The sequence below is a fragment of the Neopsephotus bourkii genome, unplaced genomic scaffold, assembly GCF_033783945.1.
Source record: "Neopsephotus bourkii isolate Nb327-2 ecotype Australia unplaced genomic scaffold, CSIRO-AGI_Nbou_v1 NB_369, whole genome shotgun sequence".
NCBI lineage: Eukaryota > Metazoa > Chordata > Aves > Psittaciformes > Psittacidae > Neopsephotus > Neopsephotus bourkii.
The window spans coordinates 1,209,438-1,229,700 of NW_026900875.1; the positions used below are offsets into that span (position 1 = coordinate 1,209,438).

Genomic DNA, 20,263 nt, shown 5'->3' on the forward strand with positions numbered 1-20,263 from the left:
GCCGCTACTGCTCCGGCTTTGCGCGCCGCTGCGCAGGCGCGGGGAAGCCCGGGGACCGGCTGGGAGGGAGCGGGGTACGCGCATGCGCACAGGAACGGCAGCTCTTGAAAATAACGCGGCATATCCGCTTTTTGGGTCCGATTCGGGGTAATGTGTCGTGCGCGGCCGCGCACCGCCCCACGGCCCAGGCTGCAGTGCCCGGACGCCTTCTGACGTTCCACCGGCTGCTGAGCATAGGCCCGTTCCAACAGCAAACCAAGGGGAGATCGCAGGGATCGAACTAGGTGGGAAGAGTACAAACTGGATTGTGTTCAACTTGATGTCATCGATCCCTAAAAGGCTGCACTCTTTGCAACGTCCAAATAAATGCCAGTCTTGGTCTGGGCAAGCACTGATGTGCTTGCACGCTGGAACTGCTGCGAGAAGCTGGCAAGTGTGCAAGCTTGAGCTGGTAACAAAGCGCAAAGGCTGTGGACACTCTTCCTCATGTACACCTTATCAAACATATTTACAGGCAGCATTTTCTTCCTGCACCTCCAATAAGCAGCAGCACTTGCAGTGCTAGCACAAGCCTGCACTCAGAACCGCCGGTGGTGGTTGTTTTCTCAGGGTGTTGACGCCCATCTTGTAACCCGAGGTTCAGGTGACAGTCACTTCTCACTAGGTAAGGTATGTCACAGCAACATGAAACCAGTGCTTGGTCTGACCGATCAAGGGATCTGTTCTATAATCACATCAAACCACAACAGTAGATGGTGCTACTGAAAAAATACATAAATACACATTTAAATGAAAGTTGGTACGGTGCCACTCCAAGAAGTGCTTCATTTTCAGGATATTAAGCTGGGCAACAAATGTGAGCCCTCTTCAAGAGAGCCTCCTTTCTGGTATGTTTTTCAGAACATTTAATAAGAATCTAATTATTAAGAACCCCTTGAAGGATATCACAAAATTCATGTAACCAATATACTGCTCAGGTGGTTATAAAAGCAACAAGACAATATGAAACCTGTAACTTTTTATTAAAAAAAAAAAAAAAAAGAAAAAAATTAACAGCTTCAGAATAGATCCAATGTAATAACTTCTCTGAAAAATACCAAAAGGTATAGTGTAACACATCTTCTCATTAAATACAAACTAGCATTTTTTGATGCATTGCATCAGTGTTTTGCATCTATGTTGATGCAAAAGAATGTTATTTTCGTTGCATCCTGGCACATCAAAGAATGTATACACTGAAACAGGGTGACTAACAACACTTTATCTACTCCAATTCTAACAGTGGGACATTTTTTCCAAAAACCCCAATTTCCTACTAGTAATTAAGAGAAACAAAAAAAAACCCAACCAACCCTTAATGCCATTACAATTAGTTTGCTTCTGCTAAGGTATATTTTTCAACATTAAAAATAAGGGTTTAAGTACTATATAGTATCAGGATGCACTCGACTTTAAAACTGCTATACAAAAGCCCTTCTAATGTCAAACATTCTTCAACATTAAAGTTCCTGGTAACTGCCAGTTAACTTGGAATTTGAGACAAAAATGCAAGGAAACCAACGCTAAGAAGGCAAATGTAAGTTCCTGAAGAACAATAAAAGGAATTAAATCCACTTCAAACACTAAACTTTTCTGGATACAGCAAGCCAGTTGTTCTTTTGCCTAACTGTACCTAAATCTCATTGTTATAGAACTCTGTTAAGTTCCTGATCTGGAAGCAATTCTGAACAGGTACCTCAGTTTTATGGATCATACAAATTCAGATTGAGGATGCCCCAGTTGTTACCATCCTGCACATCATGATGCACAAAGCTAAACGTAAAGCAACAACTACATGCTCCTGGCTTAACCCCTTACATGTGCTGGCAAACCGAAGGCTTTCTTCCAGCAACATTCCCCAGTTCCAGACAATTTTAAGATGTCTGACCACTTCTCATCAGCTTTGCATCTTTCCTCTCTTTGGTATACACAAACAAGTGCCATTATATTGCTTGCCTCTGGCTATTTCCAAGAGCCAGAGAAAACCCTCTGGGGCAAGGAATGCAAAATGAGAATCCTGTGTCTAGGGCGGATAAGGAATTCTACTATACCACTGGCTTTCTGGTGCGGGGTTGCATTTATTCCTATGGAATTATTCAAAATTTCAAAGTTATTGCATTAAATTTGTGAAAAAGTTTACAAAAAGAAACAGCAAAAGTTTAAGAAAAACAGGAGACAGACATACTCCATTTACAGAGGAGGATAATGAGATTAAGCTATTTGTAATATAAATTACTCTCACACTGCCTGTGCAGTATTCCTCCACTGCAGTCTGGACCACTTTTAAGGATAAGAGTAGAACAGTCTCCATTCCAGTTTCATATTTTGAATATCTCAACTAACAGCTTTATTTGTGAAAGTGAGGATGCAAAACATGTAGTTTTCAAGAAAGGAAAAAACTGAACTTCAAAAACACAAAGAAATCCAACCAATGCTCCCATGAAAAAACACCACTACATCACTACTGAAGTATTCGTGGACTGAGGCTCTGTGCCAAACTGCAGCCCACAGGGAAGTTTATAAGCAGTCCCTAAAAAACCCTAAAATGGGGTTTGTAATGAAACATACAAACTTTCTTGTGACAGAGGGGTCGAAGTATAGATACTGAGCACTCCTAAAAAAAAAAACAAAACCAAAAAGAAAACCCAAACAAAAACAACAACAAAAAAACCCCACAACCCAAACCGAACAAATAATCAAAAAAAAACAAAACAAAACAAAAAGCTTTTAAGACTTTTGTATTTTGGTTACAAGAACCAAAGTCAGTGTTTGTTATCAGCTGGGCCACAGAATCCTTTCCAGCCAGGTGATGGTGCCACTCCAGCAGATCAGTTTCCCCACTTTCCCCCTCTCAGGACAGCATGTCTTCTACCATTCAAAGTAATAAAGAGAGAAAGCTCTTGCCGCCATCTCAGCATGAAGTCCAGAGAATTTCAGTGATGTGTGCCGTATTCTTCTGCCCACTTTTATCTCTGTTTCTTAGGTAGGTGGGATCAGTGCTCAAGTCCATCTGTCAGGTTAGCCCACTGTTACAAAACGGCTCCCTTTGTTCTGAGACAGCGCTGTTCTTTGTTCCTTCAGGATCCCAAAACGTTCATTCAATGTTATCCCTGTCTGAGAAATAAAGTAATTTAACTATAGTCTTAAAAATGTTAGGTTAATTTAATCAAAGTAAGAGGCAACAGTATTTTTTTTCCCTCATTCTGTATCATCACGTGATTTCTTAATAGCCTCACTCGGATGAAAAAAATGGTTCAATTTGATTTAATCATTTCCCACACCATTTAAAAATCAGATTGGACTATCCATCAAAAGCTAGCATTTCTCATTTCTCAGAATTCACTAAAACCACATGGTATACAATGTCAAGACAAAGTCTACTCAAAATACTGCAAGTTAAATTTAGGACAGATGGGCTAAAAGCGGGAACTTCCACTAAACTAATTTTCCCCACATAGTTTCCATGCAACTTCAACAAATGCAGCAATTTAACTACGTTAACGTAGAGTTGCTTTCCAGTCCATCCAGCTGATGTAGTAGACTGGAGTCTAGTCCAAAAGTGCAATTAATGTTACAGTATATTAGTAGACTTTTTTACCATACTGCTTATTTATGGAAGGAAAAAATCTGATGCCCTGAACCCATGTATTTTTCTACAGCTGGCAAGAAGGAGCCAATTACAAAAGCAGCATCTGTCACCCTGTAAGAATTCTTTCAAGAACAGAAGCAAGATTTCTGCACCAAATCACCTGTCTTCACGAAACTTGTAAAAAATTGTCCATCTTTAAGCGTTTACATCATTACATTTGATTTTTTTCCCCTAGATGCATAGCAAAAGTTGCCTTATAAATTCAGCTGTTGGGGTTCTATGCAGGTTACACAACTGAAAACAACTCATCCCTGAATTACGCACAGTTGCTGATTCAAGCACTGCAGGAACACAAGAAGGCTTTTAGAAATATTCAACATTTTAAATCCCATTTTAAGCATGTGAGCACGCAAGACATGAACTTGACGAACAGGAACAGTGAGTTTAGTTACTTGTATGAAGTTACGTAGCAAGTTAGTGAAAGAACTGGAAGTGGAAACAAGTAGTCACTAGTTCCCTCTTCCTGTCACTAGTGAGTCTAGGTGGAAAGTGCCTGGCTCACTGGCTTTCATCTGTCTTGAAACTACTTCCACAGTTAAGCAATGAAAAGGCATTTACCTGTTTTCCAACACTATTAATATCAAACTGCAATGGAACCCCTTTGGGAACCTTCTTCTCTTCAGATTGGTCCCTCTTCATCAGAAATGGTGGCACAGGAGTACGAGTTAATCGCAATTTTGGGGAACTGTGAAAGAAGAATGGTACAAAGGACACAGTGAATATATGTTTTATGTAGTAAAACCTTAATGCTGATGGATGTATGAATTTTTCATCAAGCCATTTGATCAGAGTGGCTGAATTGCTGAAGGGTACAAATTCAAGAAGGTAAAAGTCATGCAGAACTATAAAAAGGTACCATTTGTTACTGTAATCAGATAGCAAGTGTAATGACAGGAAGTAATCTTTTACCTCTCACTCATTCTGACAAACACATAATTTGGAGTTAATGATCCCCGTAAATACAAAAAATTAAAATGCTACTAATGAAAAAGGCTACTTAAGATTAAAATAAAACACCTCATGGAACAACAGTACCATCAACTTCCTAAAGACAAAGACAGTAATGCTTTCTTTAAGCACAATTCCAGAACTAGTTTTATGAATCACAGAGGAACTATTACCATCACTCATCAACTAGATGCTCATTCATTTTCACACAGAACAGCTGCAATACAATCTGATTGGGAAGAGACAGACGAGGTGAAAATTTACCAGCCTGCCACTCTTCGGCTCTATACACAACATCAAGCTCCTAACTGGGACACGTCTTGTGAAATCCAGCTGTGATATTATTCAAACATTGTTCAGAAACACTCAGAGGGGAGCCAGACTTAAAGTCTTCTCAAGAAGCTGTGACCTTGAGGTCATCTGAAATAACTATCTACAAGGAACTTGCTGAATGGCCCACACCAGCAATTCTGGTTAAGCTAAAAACATTTCAGAACTTTTTTGAAAACTCACATTGGGGTTATGATAGCTCCTGGGTTGTCAATAGACACAGTCAGAATCCCTCCAGTTGTGGTAGAAGTTCGCCATCTAGATGGAAAACACACAAGTCACTTACAAAAACACACACAAATTTAAGTCAGAATATCTTTAAATGTGGATCCAAAACACTGGGCTCGTAAAGAACGTACAAGCTTTCAAAATATAGGGCAGTGCAAAGACCACATGCAGTAAACAATCTACAAGAAGTTTGGCTATTGATTCTTTTATCTTTTACACTACCTAAACCTATTCAAGTGAGTGCTACATCACACACTGGCAAGGTGTACTAGAACTGCAGCACTGACTGAAATGTTCTTTTTTAAAAAAAAAAAAACACCAACATTCAATTTCCTTGCCACAGATGGGACTAAAACAGTGCTCACAGCAAATCAAACAGGTGACAGATTCAGGTCTGTGGCATACACTGTTTACTCAGCCTGTTGTGCTACCAATAAAGCTGTGAAGAGCCTAGCAAGGATGGAACAATAAGGGAAGAATATGTGCGGGGAGAGTTGAGTGTCCACCTGTGACTGCTTTGTTTATTTCCAAACTGCTTCACAGGCTTATAAGTGTACTCAATAAAATGGAAATACGTTAAGAGCTCAGGAGAACACTTAACATTTGATTTTTTATTTCCAGTCTATGCAGTATTCACGAGCCGTAGAGATTAGTCTGATCCTGTGAAGCTACCTCTTTCCCCTTTATTCCTGCAAATGTCTTAAGCAAAACCAAACTCCTTCTGGTTAAATTAGAATTTAGGAAATAACTGAGAACACGGGAAGGATCACTATCACTCAGTTGATACGCATACAGGGTAAAAGAAAAAACATTCAATTATAACCCGGAAGCCAGAGCTAAAATGAGAATCATACCGGCAACTAAACTGAAGTTTTACAAATTACATACTTACTGACGAGTTCTCTTTACTGTCTGATTATCAAGATCATCTATTGACTGCACTTGGGCTTGTACCTGAAAACACATCAACACACACTGGATTTGAATATTGTTTTGATTCCTATTGTAGCAGCTGGAAATAGAGAAGTTCAAAACCAGAAGTTTAAAACTGTTTGTACACTTTGCACAAAAACAGCTGCACTTTCACAGGGACTTTAAAGACCTATCCCATCTATCCTAAAAAATAACTAAAAAAATAACATTACCCTTGCAAGACATTGGAAAGAACTTAAGAACACAATGATTTTATACAAAACTGTTAATGACAGTAACTTCACCAATAAAGAGATGGAAACATTTTGGAAGACTATGCCAGCAAACATATGATGTATCAAGATACACCAAAACCTTACCAGGCCAGTGAGAAAAACCTGGTTAGCTCCTAATCTGATCAGTGTTAACATACATAATATCCAATACACACTCACAGCTGTTTTAAAGGACTTTGGTTTCATTTTTCTTCCTCCTGACCCTGTCCGTAATTCTACAACCTGTGTGGCTGTAATACAGCAGCTACTTACAGTCACAACAATGGCAGATATACAATGAGGGCAAACTGAAAACACCACTTATCATTCACTGCACACTCTCTGTTCTCTTGATCTTATCCTTAAGTAACTACCAACTTAAACAACAAAAATAAATAACCTCATGTAACTAACCCTCCCCCAACCATAATCAGATTCTAAAATATGCTTCTCCTCTATTCACCTGAAAGCAACTTTTGAAAGCTGCAAAGTGCTAACACTGACCTTTTAAAAGGAAAAATTAATACTCTGCAACCATCCTCAAACACTAATGAGTTCCATGCCCCTCTGAACAACCCAGCTACACTGGAACAGGAAGCAATACTCAGTAGATCACAGTAACTAAAGGCAACAAGTACACTTCCCTAGAAGAACCCATAGCTATTTCCTAATCCACCTGAAATTTCTACTCAGCTCTAACATTCAAAGTTAGTTCATTAATATCAGTGTTATAGGTTAGCTTAGAACCTGTGGCACTTTGTTTGTTACTGTCATTTTCAGTGATTTTTATTACCTTCAGGCCCCTTCTAAACAGGAAAGTTGCTTGACGAGTCTCTTTCTGCTGGTTTAGTTTGTTTCCAATTCTGGCAAAAGCTGACAATGCATTATTCCTGTAATATTTATTAAAATATAGTTATTAAAGGCTCCACAGGTAACATCTTGGAGCAACTACAGTGTATGAGAGGAAAGTGTCCAATACATCCTTAAGGACACCTGCAATGCTGCCTCTTTGAGGCGGAACATTTCAGTTGCAGTATGCTTCACCTCAAACAGGAACAAAACACAGTACTCATACAGGGAAAAAAAATACTTCTGCTGCACAGAAGCCTAGTACTATTATGTCACAAGACAGTATGGTTATTAGTTCAGTTTTGTACTTCACTCGGTATCCTCCAGCACTTTAAACATTGCTGATTAGATGAAAACCAAGGAGCAACTTGATTTGTATAAAGAAAGTTTGTTAACAGTTTCCACAATAAAGTCACTCAGTGAAAATTTTCATCATGGACACCAGTTAAAATGCAGTTTATAACAGACATGTTAATTCCAGCACAAGCAAAAAATGCAATAGCTTCTATGAAACTGAAGATGGCACCAGCTTCCACAAAGGTATTTTCTTTAGGAAGTTCACTAAACCATGGCTATCGCTTCAAAGCTACTAAAATCCATACTGGCCATTTCAGTATAGGCTGCCTATGACTTAAATGAAGGCAGCATGCTAGGTGCTCACAAACACAGGTATTCCTGAGTGCTCTACGTGGTAATAAAATATCTGGCTTTGTACTGGGACGATGTTTGTTCCATGCTTGGCTTCTAGATTTGTAGAACTTCACACACATGGCAGTCTTGACCATATTACTACTGCTAGTATCTACCATCCTCTCTTCGACTCAGTCCTATCAAGCAAGACTCCCTATAGGAATTTGGCAAGGAGAGTTCAGAAAGCAGACTTGGTATTTTACCTTCTGTTTAGCAGGGCATGCCTCCTTAGGGCTGGAGCTTGTTTTCTCTGCATTTCAGATTGTCTCCGCAGGTTTGTTCTCTTTTTCAAAACTGGATAATACCGCTGTGCATTCTTAAAAACCAAGAAATACATATAGCATGCATGTACTGCATACACACAAACACTTCTCCTTCAATTTCCATTTACAAACTGCATATAGAATACATTTAGCCTTTCCTACCTGTTGCAGCCTAGCATCATTTGAAAACAGTTTCTACACTTTCATGAATTCTACATTCCACTCATTACCAGGGGGGTGGAGTGTGTGTGTGTGTGTGTGAGGGGGACTGGGAGAATCAACACAAAACCCCCAAAGCTCAGCAGTTACTTTTTGATTCCTGTATTTCCCCGAACTGACAAAGTACACACTTCACACATCTTTAAAATTATTTTTCTTCACAAATGCAAAAGCAGTCCCTGTTCTACAATATTGGATGAGACGGAGCAGGCACCAATGCACTGGAGGAGTGCAGAAGAGGCAGCCTACGGATGGAGTGACGTATTTTGCAAAGCTTCCATTTTTGTAACAGGCACACGCTTAACACCTGCATTTTGGCTGAATCACTGCAATGCAAAGGCAAGAAATCCTATTAAGTGAGCTTTTCTCATAAAAATACAGTAACTACATCCATACTTGCACAATATACATCTGTACTTCAATTTTAATGACTTCCAACCTAGTTAAGTTAAAACTTTCAAACCTAGTCATTAACCACTCCCTTTAAAACAAGAACTCAACTAACACATCCCCAATTTAATAAAAATTTGCACCATATTGTCTCCATTTTCTATTCAGTAGCATTCTTCTGAAGCCACTGTGCTTCGTGTTTTAATCTGTTCTTAAATGAACCACTAGAACTGCATTAATTACCTTCTCACTAAGTGGTTGCCTGTTCAGAGGACTAATTCCTTTGCGTGAACCCATTGCTTTCTTGGCTGCCAAGCCAGTTACAACTCCATAAGAACGCTTCTTCCCTGATATCTTCTTTCTGCGTCCCAAACGATTTATACCATAACCTGCAACAAATATAGAGAGTTCAACAAACCTTATTGAAAGAAAAAGCTTATTGCTTTACGATGCTATCCCCGCAATGGAAGTTATTTGGCTGCACACTTGAAGCCCTTAGAGCAGAAGCTATCATTACACTCAAAGACAGTTTGGTCATTCAATTATTCTAGCAGGTTTGGCCCAAGCTCTAGCACAACAATAATCAGCTTCTCATATAGATCCTAGTGTTGCTTTAGTTCATTTCATTAATTTCTGCTGAAAATCTGTTATTTGACTTGCCTACAGGGATGACTTAGTCATTCTGGCGTAGAAAAATACCAAAATACTGAAAAAAGGAATTTCATTAAGTGCTGAATAACACAAAAGCAAACCAAAACAAAACCCCAGCTGCCTACCCATTTAGCAAACTTTAAATTACCAGTTTAATTTAAAAGGAAAAAAAAAAAAAAGGGAACTTCAAAGCTTATTTATTTACATCAGTGGTTCCCAAGACATGACTTAAAAAAAAAAAGAACATAGCAATTGGCCCACAAAACCATATTAAGCAGCATATGAATGACATCACATTTAAAGTGTTTTCAATGAGAAGTCTGCACAGCCATCCAGATAAAACTGAGAATTAAACCAGCCTTTGAATATAAAAGGCTTTAAGTTTGAGGTCTACAGTATAAACACCTCAAATCTCCAGTTACAAGGTTTTGGTTAACCCTGTCTGGAGCCATTTAACTTCACATTATGAATACAGACCATGCTTTAGTTTTATCCCCAAGTATCATCCCCCCTAGAACCTCAGACCTCAAGATAAAGTAAGACTAAGGTCTCAGCTTAACAGCAACAGATTTGACATATCTGATTTCATAGCATCGATAATAAATCTGTGCTTCTCCATGAGATATGAGCTGTCACATGAGGTAAGCCATCAATCAGAACCCAGCTTTGGTAAGTCTGCCATGGTAAAGCTGCTATGTACCTGCATTTTGTGGACGGTTAGCAAATGCTTTTCAAATAGAAAAACTGAGAAACAGGGTTATTTTGGCTAAAAAGGACCTTATAAGATCTCTGGACCAAACTCTGCTCAAATGAATCACAACCTCTAAGTTAGCTCAGGCTGCACAGTTTTTGTGCACTTGCATTCTCTGTATCACCAATGACAACCTTTATTTAAATGAACAATGTTCTCCTCTCTGTTTCTTCCACCAAAAGCTGAAAAGACTCCCAGCTCAAGTTCCTCACTTCTTTCCAGAGAGTTTGGCAGACGCTTCTAAAACCACAAGGAATTGAATGCTGTTGATCATTTGTGGTTTCCATAGCTGTCCACAAACAACAGAGGATTTGCTACTTATCGGAATAGCTTCAATGGCAACGGAGCAGCAACAAATCTACTGGTCATAAGCTACTAATAACTAAACTGCTCAGAACTATTTAATTATACCTTCTGCTCAAAAAACAATATAAAAGAGGTTTGTTTTCAAATGAAAATGTGTGGAGCTGTATAGGGGAGAGAAGTTAAAAGCTGAAGAAGTTAAAGAAGTTCACAATGTTTCAGCATGTCATGAATCTGGCAATTTAAGGAGAAAAAAAAAAAAAAGGAAAAAAGGAAAAAAAAAGTCATCTTTTTCCTAAAAAAAAAAAACGGAAGGGAAGGGCAGGCCAGGAGAGAAGGTTCCAAGAGACAAAAGTTACTGCCAAGACAGTTGTACTTAGTTTCGTATCTGCAGCTAAAATTCCAAATTCTAGTACTTGCTTCTTTTGTGACCCTTCAGATCACAAACAATTGCTTTTAACAACTGCAGCCATAAACAGAAGCCTCCACATTTGATAATCTGCAACTTAAATTCACTTACACGCTTCACCTACACAAATAATTTCACACTCAGGCTGACAGATGCAAAATATTTTCCTGCAGTCACCAATTTACTAAAGACGCACAAGTAACATTGCCATGTTGGCCTGTATAAAAACCAAACTTCCTCTGAGCCCTGAGCAACACAACACTGCACTGACCCCCAAAGATATTTATGTCTAAGATGCTAGCGACGAGCTGTTGTTTCAACAAACTTTAAGCAAGAAAACGATAAAATGGGGATCACTGAATACACCAGACAGATGCATATTTGTTTTAAATGAATGTTACTGAACAAGAGATCACATGTATTAACATAAACAATCAGCCTGTATTGAGGTGGTCAGCTTTCTGATTAGACAGTACTCTTCCATATTTTGATAATCCAGAGCTAAATAGATACTTCTAAATATTAAATATAAGCAAAACTAGTTTATACTTCAAGCAAGTTCTGGGCATGTCTGGACTAAAACCTGGGAATCATTTGAGGATATGACTTCTCTTTATCTGTTACTCAGGGAATGTACAGTAAAGCTATTATTGTGCACTTTTCCTCTTCTACTCCCTACCTATTTGTATTTCTATATCCCATTGTAAAAACATTGGCTTAAGCAGGCTGACAAGGTTCTTCCTCTCCATCCCAAACTCTTAACAAAGCCAATTCAGACAGTCTGCACTACACATTTATGCATCCCAGACCCAGTGTTACAGTCTGCAGTAACAGGTGTTTTAGGGAGACCTGCTAAGAGAATTCTTCTTAGCAAATATAAATATGCTGGCTCTGTTGCACAAAGCTTTGAGCTCTGGCAAGTCCTCCATATTTCCTAATATGAAGGCATTGGCATAAGCACTCTTTCTATTCATTTCTGAGAAGGGACAAAGTATCAACACCATTTCCAAAATTAAAATAAATAAACAAATAAAAACCCAAACAAACAAAAAACCCAAACAAACAACAAAAAGAAAGCCAATCCTTCCTCAAGTCAGAGCACCTCAAGCACCTAAGCTCCCTGCTGGCCAAACATGTCAATGACTTTCTCACACTGAACTAAAACCAAACATAAATGAATCATAAGTAAGTCAATTATAATCAAAATTGCATATAACAGTATTTGAAAGACACCTGAATTGACCATGGCAATCCCTACATTTCATTAGGTTACATTTCACCTCAAAAAACACATTGTGCACCTAGATTACGTTTGGCATACACACCTTTCTGCTGTTGGATTCCCCACTTAGAGCCTGGTGCCCTGAACTGTCGAGTTTGATTCTGCTGAAGCCCTCTTTTCATTTTGGGAGAATATTGCTTTCTCTCTTCTTTCTTGTTCAGTTTAATTATATCATCTGTAAGAAGAAAATAAAAATTTTATGTACTGCAGACATGTTCCAGTTCTGAAGAAAAAACCCTCGCAGCTTGGAGTCACAGGAAACAGGCCAGTTAATCCTGCAAAGCCAGCACATACAAGTTATGGTTCCAGAAACATCACTAGAAAGCACCCAATCTCTGTTAGTCTTATTATAAGACTTGCTTTATAATATAATGACCTAGCAAAAGAGAAGCGGCTGCATACCTCCAGAAAATCCAATAGGCTTGAAAGATGATGGTATTCAGCCCATCATTAAATTTTAAACTGAATGACTCCATTAGTTTTTGTATACCTTTAAACAAAAGATAATTCCATCTCACACCCAGACTTTGAAGAGTCCCTACAGTCAGTTCAAGCCTTAGTTCTTCCACACAAAGTTAGTTAAGAAAAACCACATAAGAGAGAACTCAGCCTATCAGTTATCTTCCTATGTTCACTGAGGTTAAGATGAAGGGAAAAAAAGCAAGCAAGATTTCTCCCTCCCCAGGTATCTGCAATGCGAAGCAATCATCAACCTACTGTCCAGGGAAACAATGTTGAACAAATTATTAATCGGTTTCAGAATAAGTGTAAGATAATACACAGATGAAAAGCAAATAGCAGGTCTGTCAAGTGCAAATCATGCCACACCAACTGGATTTTCTTCGCTGATCTGGTAGGACGTAAGAGTAAAGCAACAGATGTAGCATGCTTCTGTTTGATTGTTAGCTTGTTTACAGAAATACCATAAATGAAGATGTCAATTACATTTATTGCATCTAGATCATGTGAGCAGCACAACTGATAAACATATTGTTTCAATAGCAAGCTACCACAAACATGTGGAAATACTTTTTTAGAGCCAGGGAGAGATGGGAACAGGGTTACTGTGTTTAACAGAGTTCAAATGGACTTGGACAGGGTAAAACAGATCACAACATAGTTATCCAATGTTTTATATCCTGCTGAAGTACAGGTAAGAGGAAGTTAGCTTACTTTGCTGCAAAAATGACTGAATGTTCGTTCAGAAGAGTCCTAGTAGGACAAGGAATACCAATACAGGTCACTCAGGGTTTGATTGCTACAAAATCTTTTTTACCAAAAGGACCATCCAAGCAGCAAGGATTACCAAACTACCCTCTTTATATGACAAAGGAAACCAAAGCCACTTAAAAATGGCAGAAATTGTCACTGCCAACAGCAGTACTCAACCAAGAGCATTAGTCGAACACAGCAGCATTAATAAAGTGATGTTAAACAAAAACTAAAACTTCCAAAACTGTTAGAGCAGAGTATGTACCTGATACAAAACCTCCATGTTCAGAGAGCATGGATCCTCGCTTCAGCTTCTCTGCTCCATCTTAAATGCCTTTTTTGCAAGTTAGCTATTGCTGCACACAGGGTTACAAGTTTTTTTTAAAACTTCAGAACTTAAGTTTCAGCTACTCTTTTATTCGGGAAAATGAAGGATATCTGAGAAATGTATCAAACTGGAAGGTTAGCTTCAGATGAATTGCACATAACACATTCCCAACAAAAACAGGTTTAATCTTTACTGTTACATGAGAAAATACTCAGTATTACATCTAGATTTTAAGATTACACAGATTAATATGGCATCTTCTTATTCTGTATCACAGACAGAGAGGTTGGACAGCCTCTCATCTTTCCTTACACCAGCCCACGCAGCTTTGACCTGCAAAAAGTTCTGATGGATGTCACAGTTCTCATGCAAGTTACCCTTGCATGTGAACAAGTGAAGGGACATACCCACTCACAACGAAACATAACCATGACACCACAACAGTCTGTTGTGATCTGCTATTAATCAGTGTCCAGGACACATAGCAGTAGCTAACCAAAAGGTTAACCTGGCCAAGAAACATTAGAATATATGAAAACATAACCAGCCACTCAAGAGTCAGTAACTCTATTAATCTTGGTAACTTTGAAAATACAGACTCAGTGTGCTATTAAGTAAAACTAATTTATATGAATACTGTAATGCTACTCCAGTCAGAAAAACTCAAAACATCACTTCACAAGTCATCTCTATTGCCAAAGCAAAGAACTGCACTGGGTTCTCTACAGAAGGAAAAATTATACAAAACTTATTTTAAGCTGGTTCACAAATGCTAAGTCTACCATTAACATTCTAGCTCACACCATGATTTTTCTGTTTGAAGTGAATCTCCTGAGAGTATCCACCACCCAACACACTCCAGTAGCATCTTGGAACAGTCCTGTAGTGTATAAAATCAGTTTTCTTTTTAATAAAACTAAACTGGAACAAGTACTCCAGGAACACACCAAACGTGTCCCCAGCTGTTAAGGGAACTCAGTGCACAAGACCAGACTAGAACTGCTCTGAGAGCCCCCTCTGAAATACATAGTGAGGATGTCAGTTTCTTACAGACACAGCTCTGCAGATCTCTAAGGAGGCTGTGCCACTTCCTAGCATACACAACCAATGGGAGGACAGGAGAGAAAGGAATAGATTGTCACAGGAAACTACGTGGTAGAGACGACATCACGCTTGATCTGCCTGGTAAAGTACTGCAAAGGAGTTACAAAGGAGAGTTGCCATTACCGACTTCCAAACCTGAGAAGAAAAAAGAGTCACAGCCAGCTGAGCGGCAACCAAACCACCCCACCCCTGCAATTACGAACGCTAGGTGAGGTCCTGGAATGCTCCCCAAGGGCCACCCAGCAAAGGGCCCAAGAACCGCAGGGCCTGGCTGGTGCCAAACGCACGCACCACCCCAGGTATTAGGCCTGCTCCGGACACTCAGACGGAACAAAGGGGACCCAACCCGCCGAATCCCGCGCCTCCATAGCCAGTGACAGCAACTCCCAGCCCAGAGCCCTGGAAGATCTGCTGCTCCCTGGGACACAGCCGGGTCTCGCCTCCTGCCCCCGCCACGATGGGTCCCCGAAGCAGCCTCACATTCCGCCCCCCGCCGCGCTGTAACTATGGTATGGTCCTGCGCCCCCGCCCGACTTGACTCCAGCCGCCTCCCTTTGGTCCCACCCCCGCCGGTGCCAGACAGAGCCCGTCGGTTTGTGCCGCCCAACCGGGCCGGGGCGGTCGGTTTAGCCCGCGCCCCTCCCCCCTCTCCCACAGCAGCGCTCTCCTCACCGAGCGACATGTCGATCTTCTCCAGGCTGTCGCTGCTCCCCTTCCGGCCGCCCGCCGCAGCCGAGGACCCGGGAAGCGGCGCCACAGCCCCGAACCCACTCATGGCTGCTCGCAGGACCACTGCTGCCTCCCCTCACCGCCTCGGCACCGCCCTCCACGCATGCGCAGGGTGTGGCCACGCATGCGCCCTTCCCACCCAAGCGCCGGTAGCTCACGCGTGCGCAGTAACCTCCCCTCCGCCCAGAGAGCAGACGCCTGCGCCGGAAGGAAGAGCTGCCTGCCCTCTTTCAACCCCTCTTGTCGGGAACTAGCGTGCCGCCCCCTGCTGCCTGGGAGGAACAGGTACAGGGGAAGAAGGCCCGGGGAGCTACCGGCTTCAGCACCCCGCTCTGCGACTGTCGAGGTGCCACTGGACAGATGGTCCGGAGAGAGCTTCAACAGGGACAGCGGGTGTCTGCGGGATAGGCGAACCCCCCCCCGCCACAGCGTGGTCCGGGGACGCCGGAAAGCTGGTGTCGGGGTGCGTTTGGTCCGACCAGGGCAGATGTGTTCATAAAGTCACCGGCTGGCCTAGAGCAGGGGAAGGTGCTCAGCCAAGTAGCTGAGCACAAGATGCCTTCACCTCCCATCCCACTGCAATTAAGAGAAATACCCTCTGCAGTAAACAGCAAAACCAACACAGGCCAGTTTCCAGTAGAATTATGTTTTCAAACAGCAGGGTTCAAAACACGTTCCCATTTCAAAACATCATGTAAGGTGTAAAATTACTACGTAAGCCCAGAACAGCATGGCTACTGACCTTTCATTTTCTTTGGGTTCTTTTCAGGGTTATCTTCTCCCACATTTGGTCAGAATCATGATTCAGAAACTGAGAAAAATTAACTACTTGGTATTTTTTAGCAAGGAATCTGGTGAAGCCTTTCCCTCCTCCCCTATATATATGCACTGTGCCTATATATAGGCACTGTGTTGCTGGGTCATCACACACACACAGCTAGTGGTCAGTTGGCAGCTGCTCAATGAGCTGCAACAGGGCTGAGTTCTACCTCTTACACAGTGGCTCTTTCCTCCTGCAACACTCCCTTTGCTAAATTTAAGGGACGGCAATTAGCTTTGCAATCTCTACATCTTGCTCATAGCTGGTTGAAAGTGGCAGTGGGTTCCAAAGATAGTAAAGGAAAGAGCAGGTGTCAAATCACATGCTTGCAGAGACTGCCTTTGGAAGCCGGACAGTGAATGGTGAGAATAAGATCTGTACCCATTTCCCCCACTTGCAGTAGTCACCTGCCATCTCTGCCTGCAGCTCCCTGAGTTTTCATCCTGGAGCTGTGCTGAGGCTGCCATTCAAAAACTGATTGCCTTTGCCCTTCATCTGTTTTTGCAACATGACCGAAGGACAGCTAGTTTTAGGACTGCCTCCAGTGCTGCAACTCCAGGGACTATATTGCAGATACCCTGGAGCAGGAATAAATATTTCCATATGCATGACTCCGTGCAATAAGCACACTTCTGCATTTCATTAACTGCCCATGTACTCCACATGCTCATTTGATAGAACAAATACTCTCTGGCAAATGCAAGTACCCACAAGCAGCTCCCTGTGTGTGCAGTCTCTGGCACCGTTCTGTCCCATGCTCGGAGGCACCTGTGCCTAAATACCTAAATAATACTAATACCTAGTATAAGTACCTAATAATACTAAATGGAGGGCTTTGCTCCTGACTGCAGAACTGGACATCCTTCTTGGAGTTCCATCAAGAAAAGTGAGAATGAGAGGAGAGCTGAGGCTTTCTGGCCACCGCTCTGTGCTGTGCAACAGACTGTTGACAAAGCCTTGCTCTCTCTGCTTATGCTCTTTATGCATCTCTTCCCTTTTAAAACAATGCCAATAACGGCTCTGGATGCTCCTCTTGCTGCTTCCTACTATGTAGAAGTGAATGGCTCAGTTACTGTCACAAGGCATCTTCAGCTCTTGAGACTATCTTCAGCTAGTGAGAGATTTTCTCTTTCGAGCAAGAGCAGCTTGTGACGACAGTGCTGGAGGCACCCTGTTTTCTTCTTTACGTTCTCCATGTGCAGCATAAGTTCAGACATGGAGTCCTGGAGCCACAGATTTGGTAATTTATGCATTTTCCTCCAGATGACAAGTGGGATTTGATGACAAGTGATTGATGACAAGTGGGACTTGAGGTTCTTAAAGTCAGGCCTCATTTCTAAAGCAAAGATGCTATCACCAGATTACCAATAAATACTAATAATAGAGCTGTCACAAGAGGTATTATTTTAAAAACATCAAATCAAATTCCTGTAATGCTGTAGGGTACAGCTCCATCTGGTGACTGTGTCACACTGATCAGCAAATGCTCTGTTTACCCGAAACAAATATGCTAACTGCAAAGGTGGCAGATGCTGCCTGACCTCGTGACAGGTGGAAATCAGACAAAATCCAGATTGTACCATATCCATGGGTTCCATTTATTACCCAGACAGGACACCAGCTGTCTGCTTCTCAGCACAACAGAAAAAGAAGACAGAAGTTCTGATCCTGAAGAGTGTTTTCTTCTGTATTGAAAATGGCTGAAATGCTGTGGGGATCATGATGGGAACTGTACAAACATCAGCTCTTTATTTTCTGTCTGGCTCTCAGGACTGTCTCAGCATCCAGCCAAGCAGCAAAGATTCCATGTGGCACTGACAGTTATTGTCTCCTCAGAAAAATGAGACTTCATGACTTGACTGCCCAGTAACCCCTGTTGTTATGATACATCATGGGGGAATTGCAGACCAGATGTTACCTGCTGTATATCCTGGCTGAAATTCCTAGGAGGAGGCGATAAAATTACCAAGCAGAAACCATGCCCAAAGAATCAGGTACTAAATACACGCGTAGATTTAAAGCCAGAGGGGACTGTCTAGTCCAATCTGTATGCCCTCAGCTGTGGAACACCTGCACTGATACCAGTCTGTGCTTCCCTAGAGGCATGGGCATTACCCCTCTGAAAAACAGCTTCTCATTTCTAACATGAAATTGTCTGGCAACTACCAGTAACTCCCAATCCTGCCTTCCCTGTGAAATTCTTTTAATGAGTAAAGAAATTACATTGAGTTGATAACTGACTTCATGTCACCCAAATCTTCTCTGAACAGCAGTCAGGTCTGCGAGATTCCAAAGTTTGCTACTGTTGAGCAAAAGGATATATACATGCTTTCATACATTTACAACTGTTGACCTCTATAGGCACTCCTCAAATTTTACACTGGAGGGTGACTCTTCAGTTGAACCTCAGCACAGTCGCAGAAGCTTACACACCCCTGTGTGACTACAGGCTCTTCGTGACTGGGCTTATTCTTGACAGGATTATTTCTTATATGCTCTCTAAATTGACAAAGGTATTGACAGTAGTTAAGTGAGCAGTGTCTATAAGTAACTTACAAAACAGTAATGAAGCAGGGGAAGAGATTTTCCTGAAGAAAGAGAATTTGAAAATTGCTGTTAAGCAACAGCCATGCTATCTCTTAACTTGTGGAGCCAGAAGAATCTTGTAATTCCTGATTTAGGAGCTAAATGAGATCTGTCAGCAGCCTCATCTACGTGCTCCACTTCAACAGGCGTGATCATCTAACAATGATCACAATAGTCTTGATGACTTGATTTCCTCCACTATTTTTACTGTGAGTTAATGCGTAGCCCAATGCCCTGACACCAGACATGGCACATACAGCCAGTGCTTTCCACCCGTCCAATCAGTGCATGAAAACTTCTGCACAGCGGACAACCAGCTGGAAGCTGTTGTTCCACACCTGTACACAGTTACTATGGCTAGGGAGTCCTAGGCTCTTAATTAAGTGCCTTCTGAAAAAAAAAAAAACAAAACAAAAAACCCCCAAAACCTACTAGTTTGTTGTTTTGGGGTTTTTTTTGCTGTTACTGCTTTTAGAATAGCAGTATAGAGCCCTATTCTCCCAAATGCTGCTGAAGTGCTGTACTGGTAAAATACAGAGAAAATGTCAGGTGAAGTGGGGTGTCTTCATGTATGCAGCATCAGTGAGCAGCACATATTTGTTAGAAGTAACAGATATAGGATGTTTCCACTGTACTAATGATTACCTTTGGTTTCGGACACATCAAACGTACATGGAGACATATCTGGGTTTTGTCTCCTATAATAATTTGTCACTGACTGTTCTCAGACTAGTGGTGGCAGCATCATTTTTATCTTTTCCAAGTTTCATGTAAATCTTCCTTGAGGAAAGTACATATAATTCTGCAGTGTTTTTCACACACTCTTTACTGCAGGCAATAGAACAGAAACCCCTGTTTGTCTCCACTGGCATGTTCGGTGCATGAGCTGTCTCTCAGGGACACCTTACTTGTTTGCTTTTCTCAGCATCACAATTTCCTCATCACCTCTGATGCAGGGTTTGTCAGCACTCACTGTGGTTTTACACTGTGGTGCAGCTACATCCCAGTGGAAACGCTTTACTCGGAGGGCTGTCAATAACCCGACTGCAACTCAACATTTGCACGCTGACACAGCGAATCGCTAAAGGGACCTAGAGCAGCCACAGACTCACCCTGGGGTGAGTTACAGATACGGGTGAGAACCTGTATCTATAGGGGTGGAGGACGCCGGGGGCCCGCCCCGCTCAGCGGCAGCGGCCGTGCCTGACAGGACCCCATAGTGCCCACTGCTCCCTTCTCACCTAGTCACGCAGGGCGCTGGCTCATGGAGCCACGCTGTCGCGGAGGACACCGAGG

General features: G+C 41.6%; 1 protein-coding gene and 1 long non-coding RNA gene across 4 annotated transcripts; both read right to left on the reverse strand.

The window, feature by feature from the left end:
- Window positions 1–2,760: 2,760 nt before the first annotated feature.
- Window positions 2,761–16,436, reverse strand: FYTTD1 (forty-two-three domain containing 1). Of its 3 annotated transcripts, none has more exons than XM_061348791.1 (9): window positions 16,304–16,436; window positions 12,232–12,363; window positions 9,036–9,181; window positions 8,124–8,236; window positions 7,175–7,271; window positions 6,087–6,148; window positions 5,150–5,224; window positions 4,247–4,373; window positions 2,761–3,153 (listed from the first exon to the last, which is right to left on the reverse strand). In XM_061348791.1, the coding sequence occupies exons 1-9, from the start codon at window positions 16,308–16,310 to the stop codon at window positions 3,058–3,060; spliced, it is 855 nt and encodes a 284-aa protein (XP_061204775.1). In that variant the 5' UTR covers window positions 16,311–16,436; the 3' UTR covers window positions 2,761–3,057. The 3 variants fall into 3 exon arrangements, with proteins under 3 accessions (XP_061204775.1, XP_061204774.1, XP_061204773.1); XM_061348790.1 differs by lacking the exon at window positions 16,304–16,436 and adding an exon at window positions 15,505–15,704 and having other exon boundaries at window positions 2,761–3,149; XM_061348789.1 differs by lacking the exon at window positions 16,304–16,436 and adding an exon at window positions 15,505–15,702.
- Window positions 16,437–17,953: 1,517 nt separating this feature from the next.
- LOC133209891 (uncharacterized) lies at window positions 17,954–20,252 on the reverse strand. Its single transcript, XR_009724788.1, has 2 exons — window positions 20,209–20,252; window positions 17,954–19,357 (listed from the first exon to the last, which is right to left on the reverse strand). It is a non-coding gene; the product is annotated as an uncharacterized LOC133209891 (long non-coding RNA).
- Window positions 20,253–20,263: the final 11 nt, after the last annotated feature.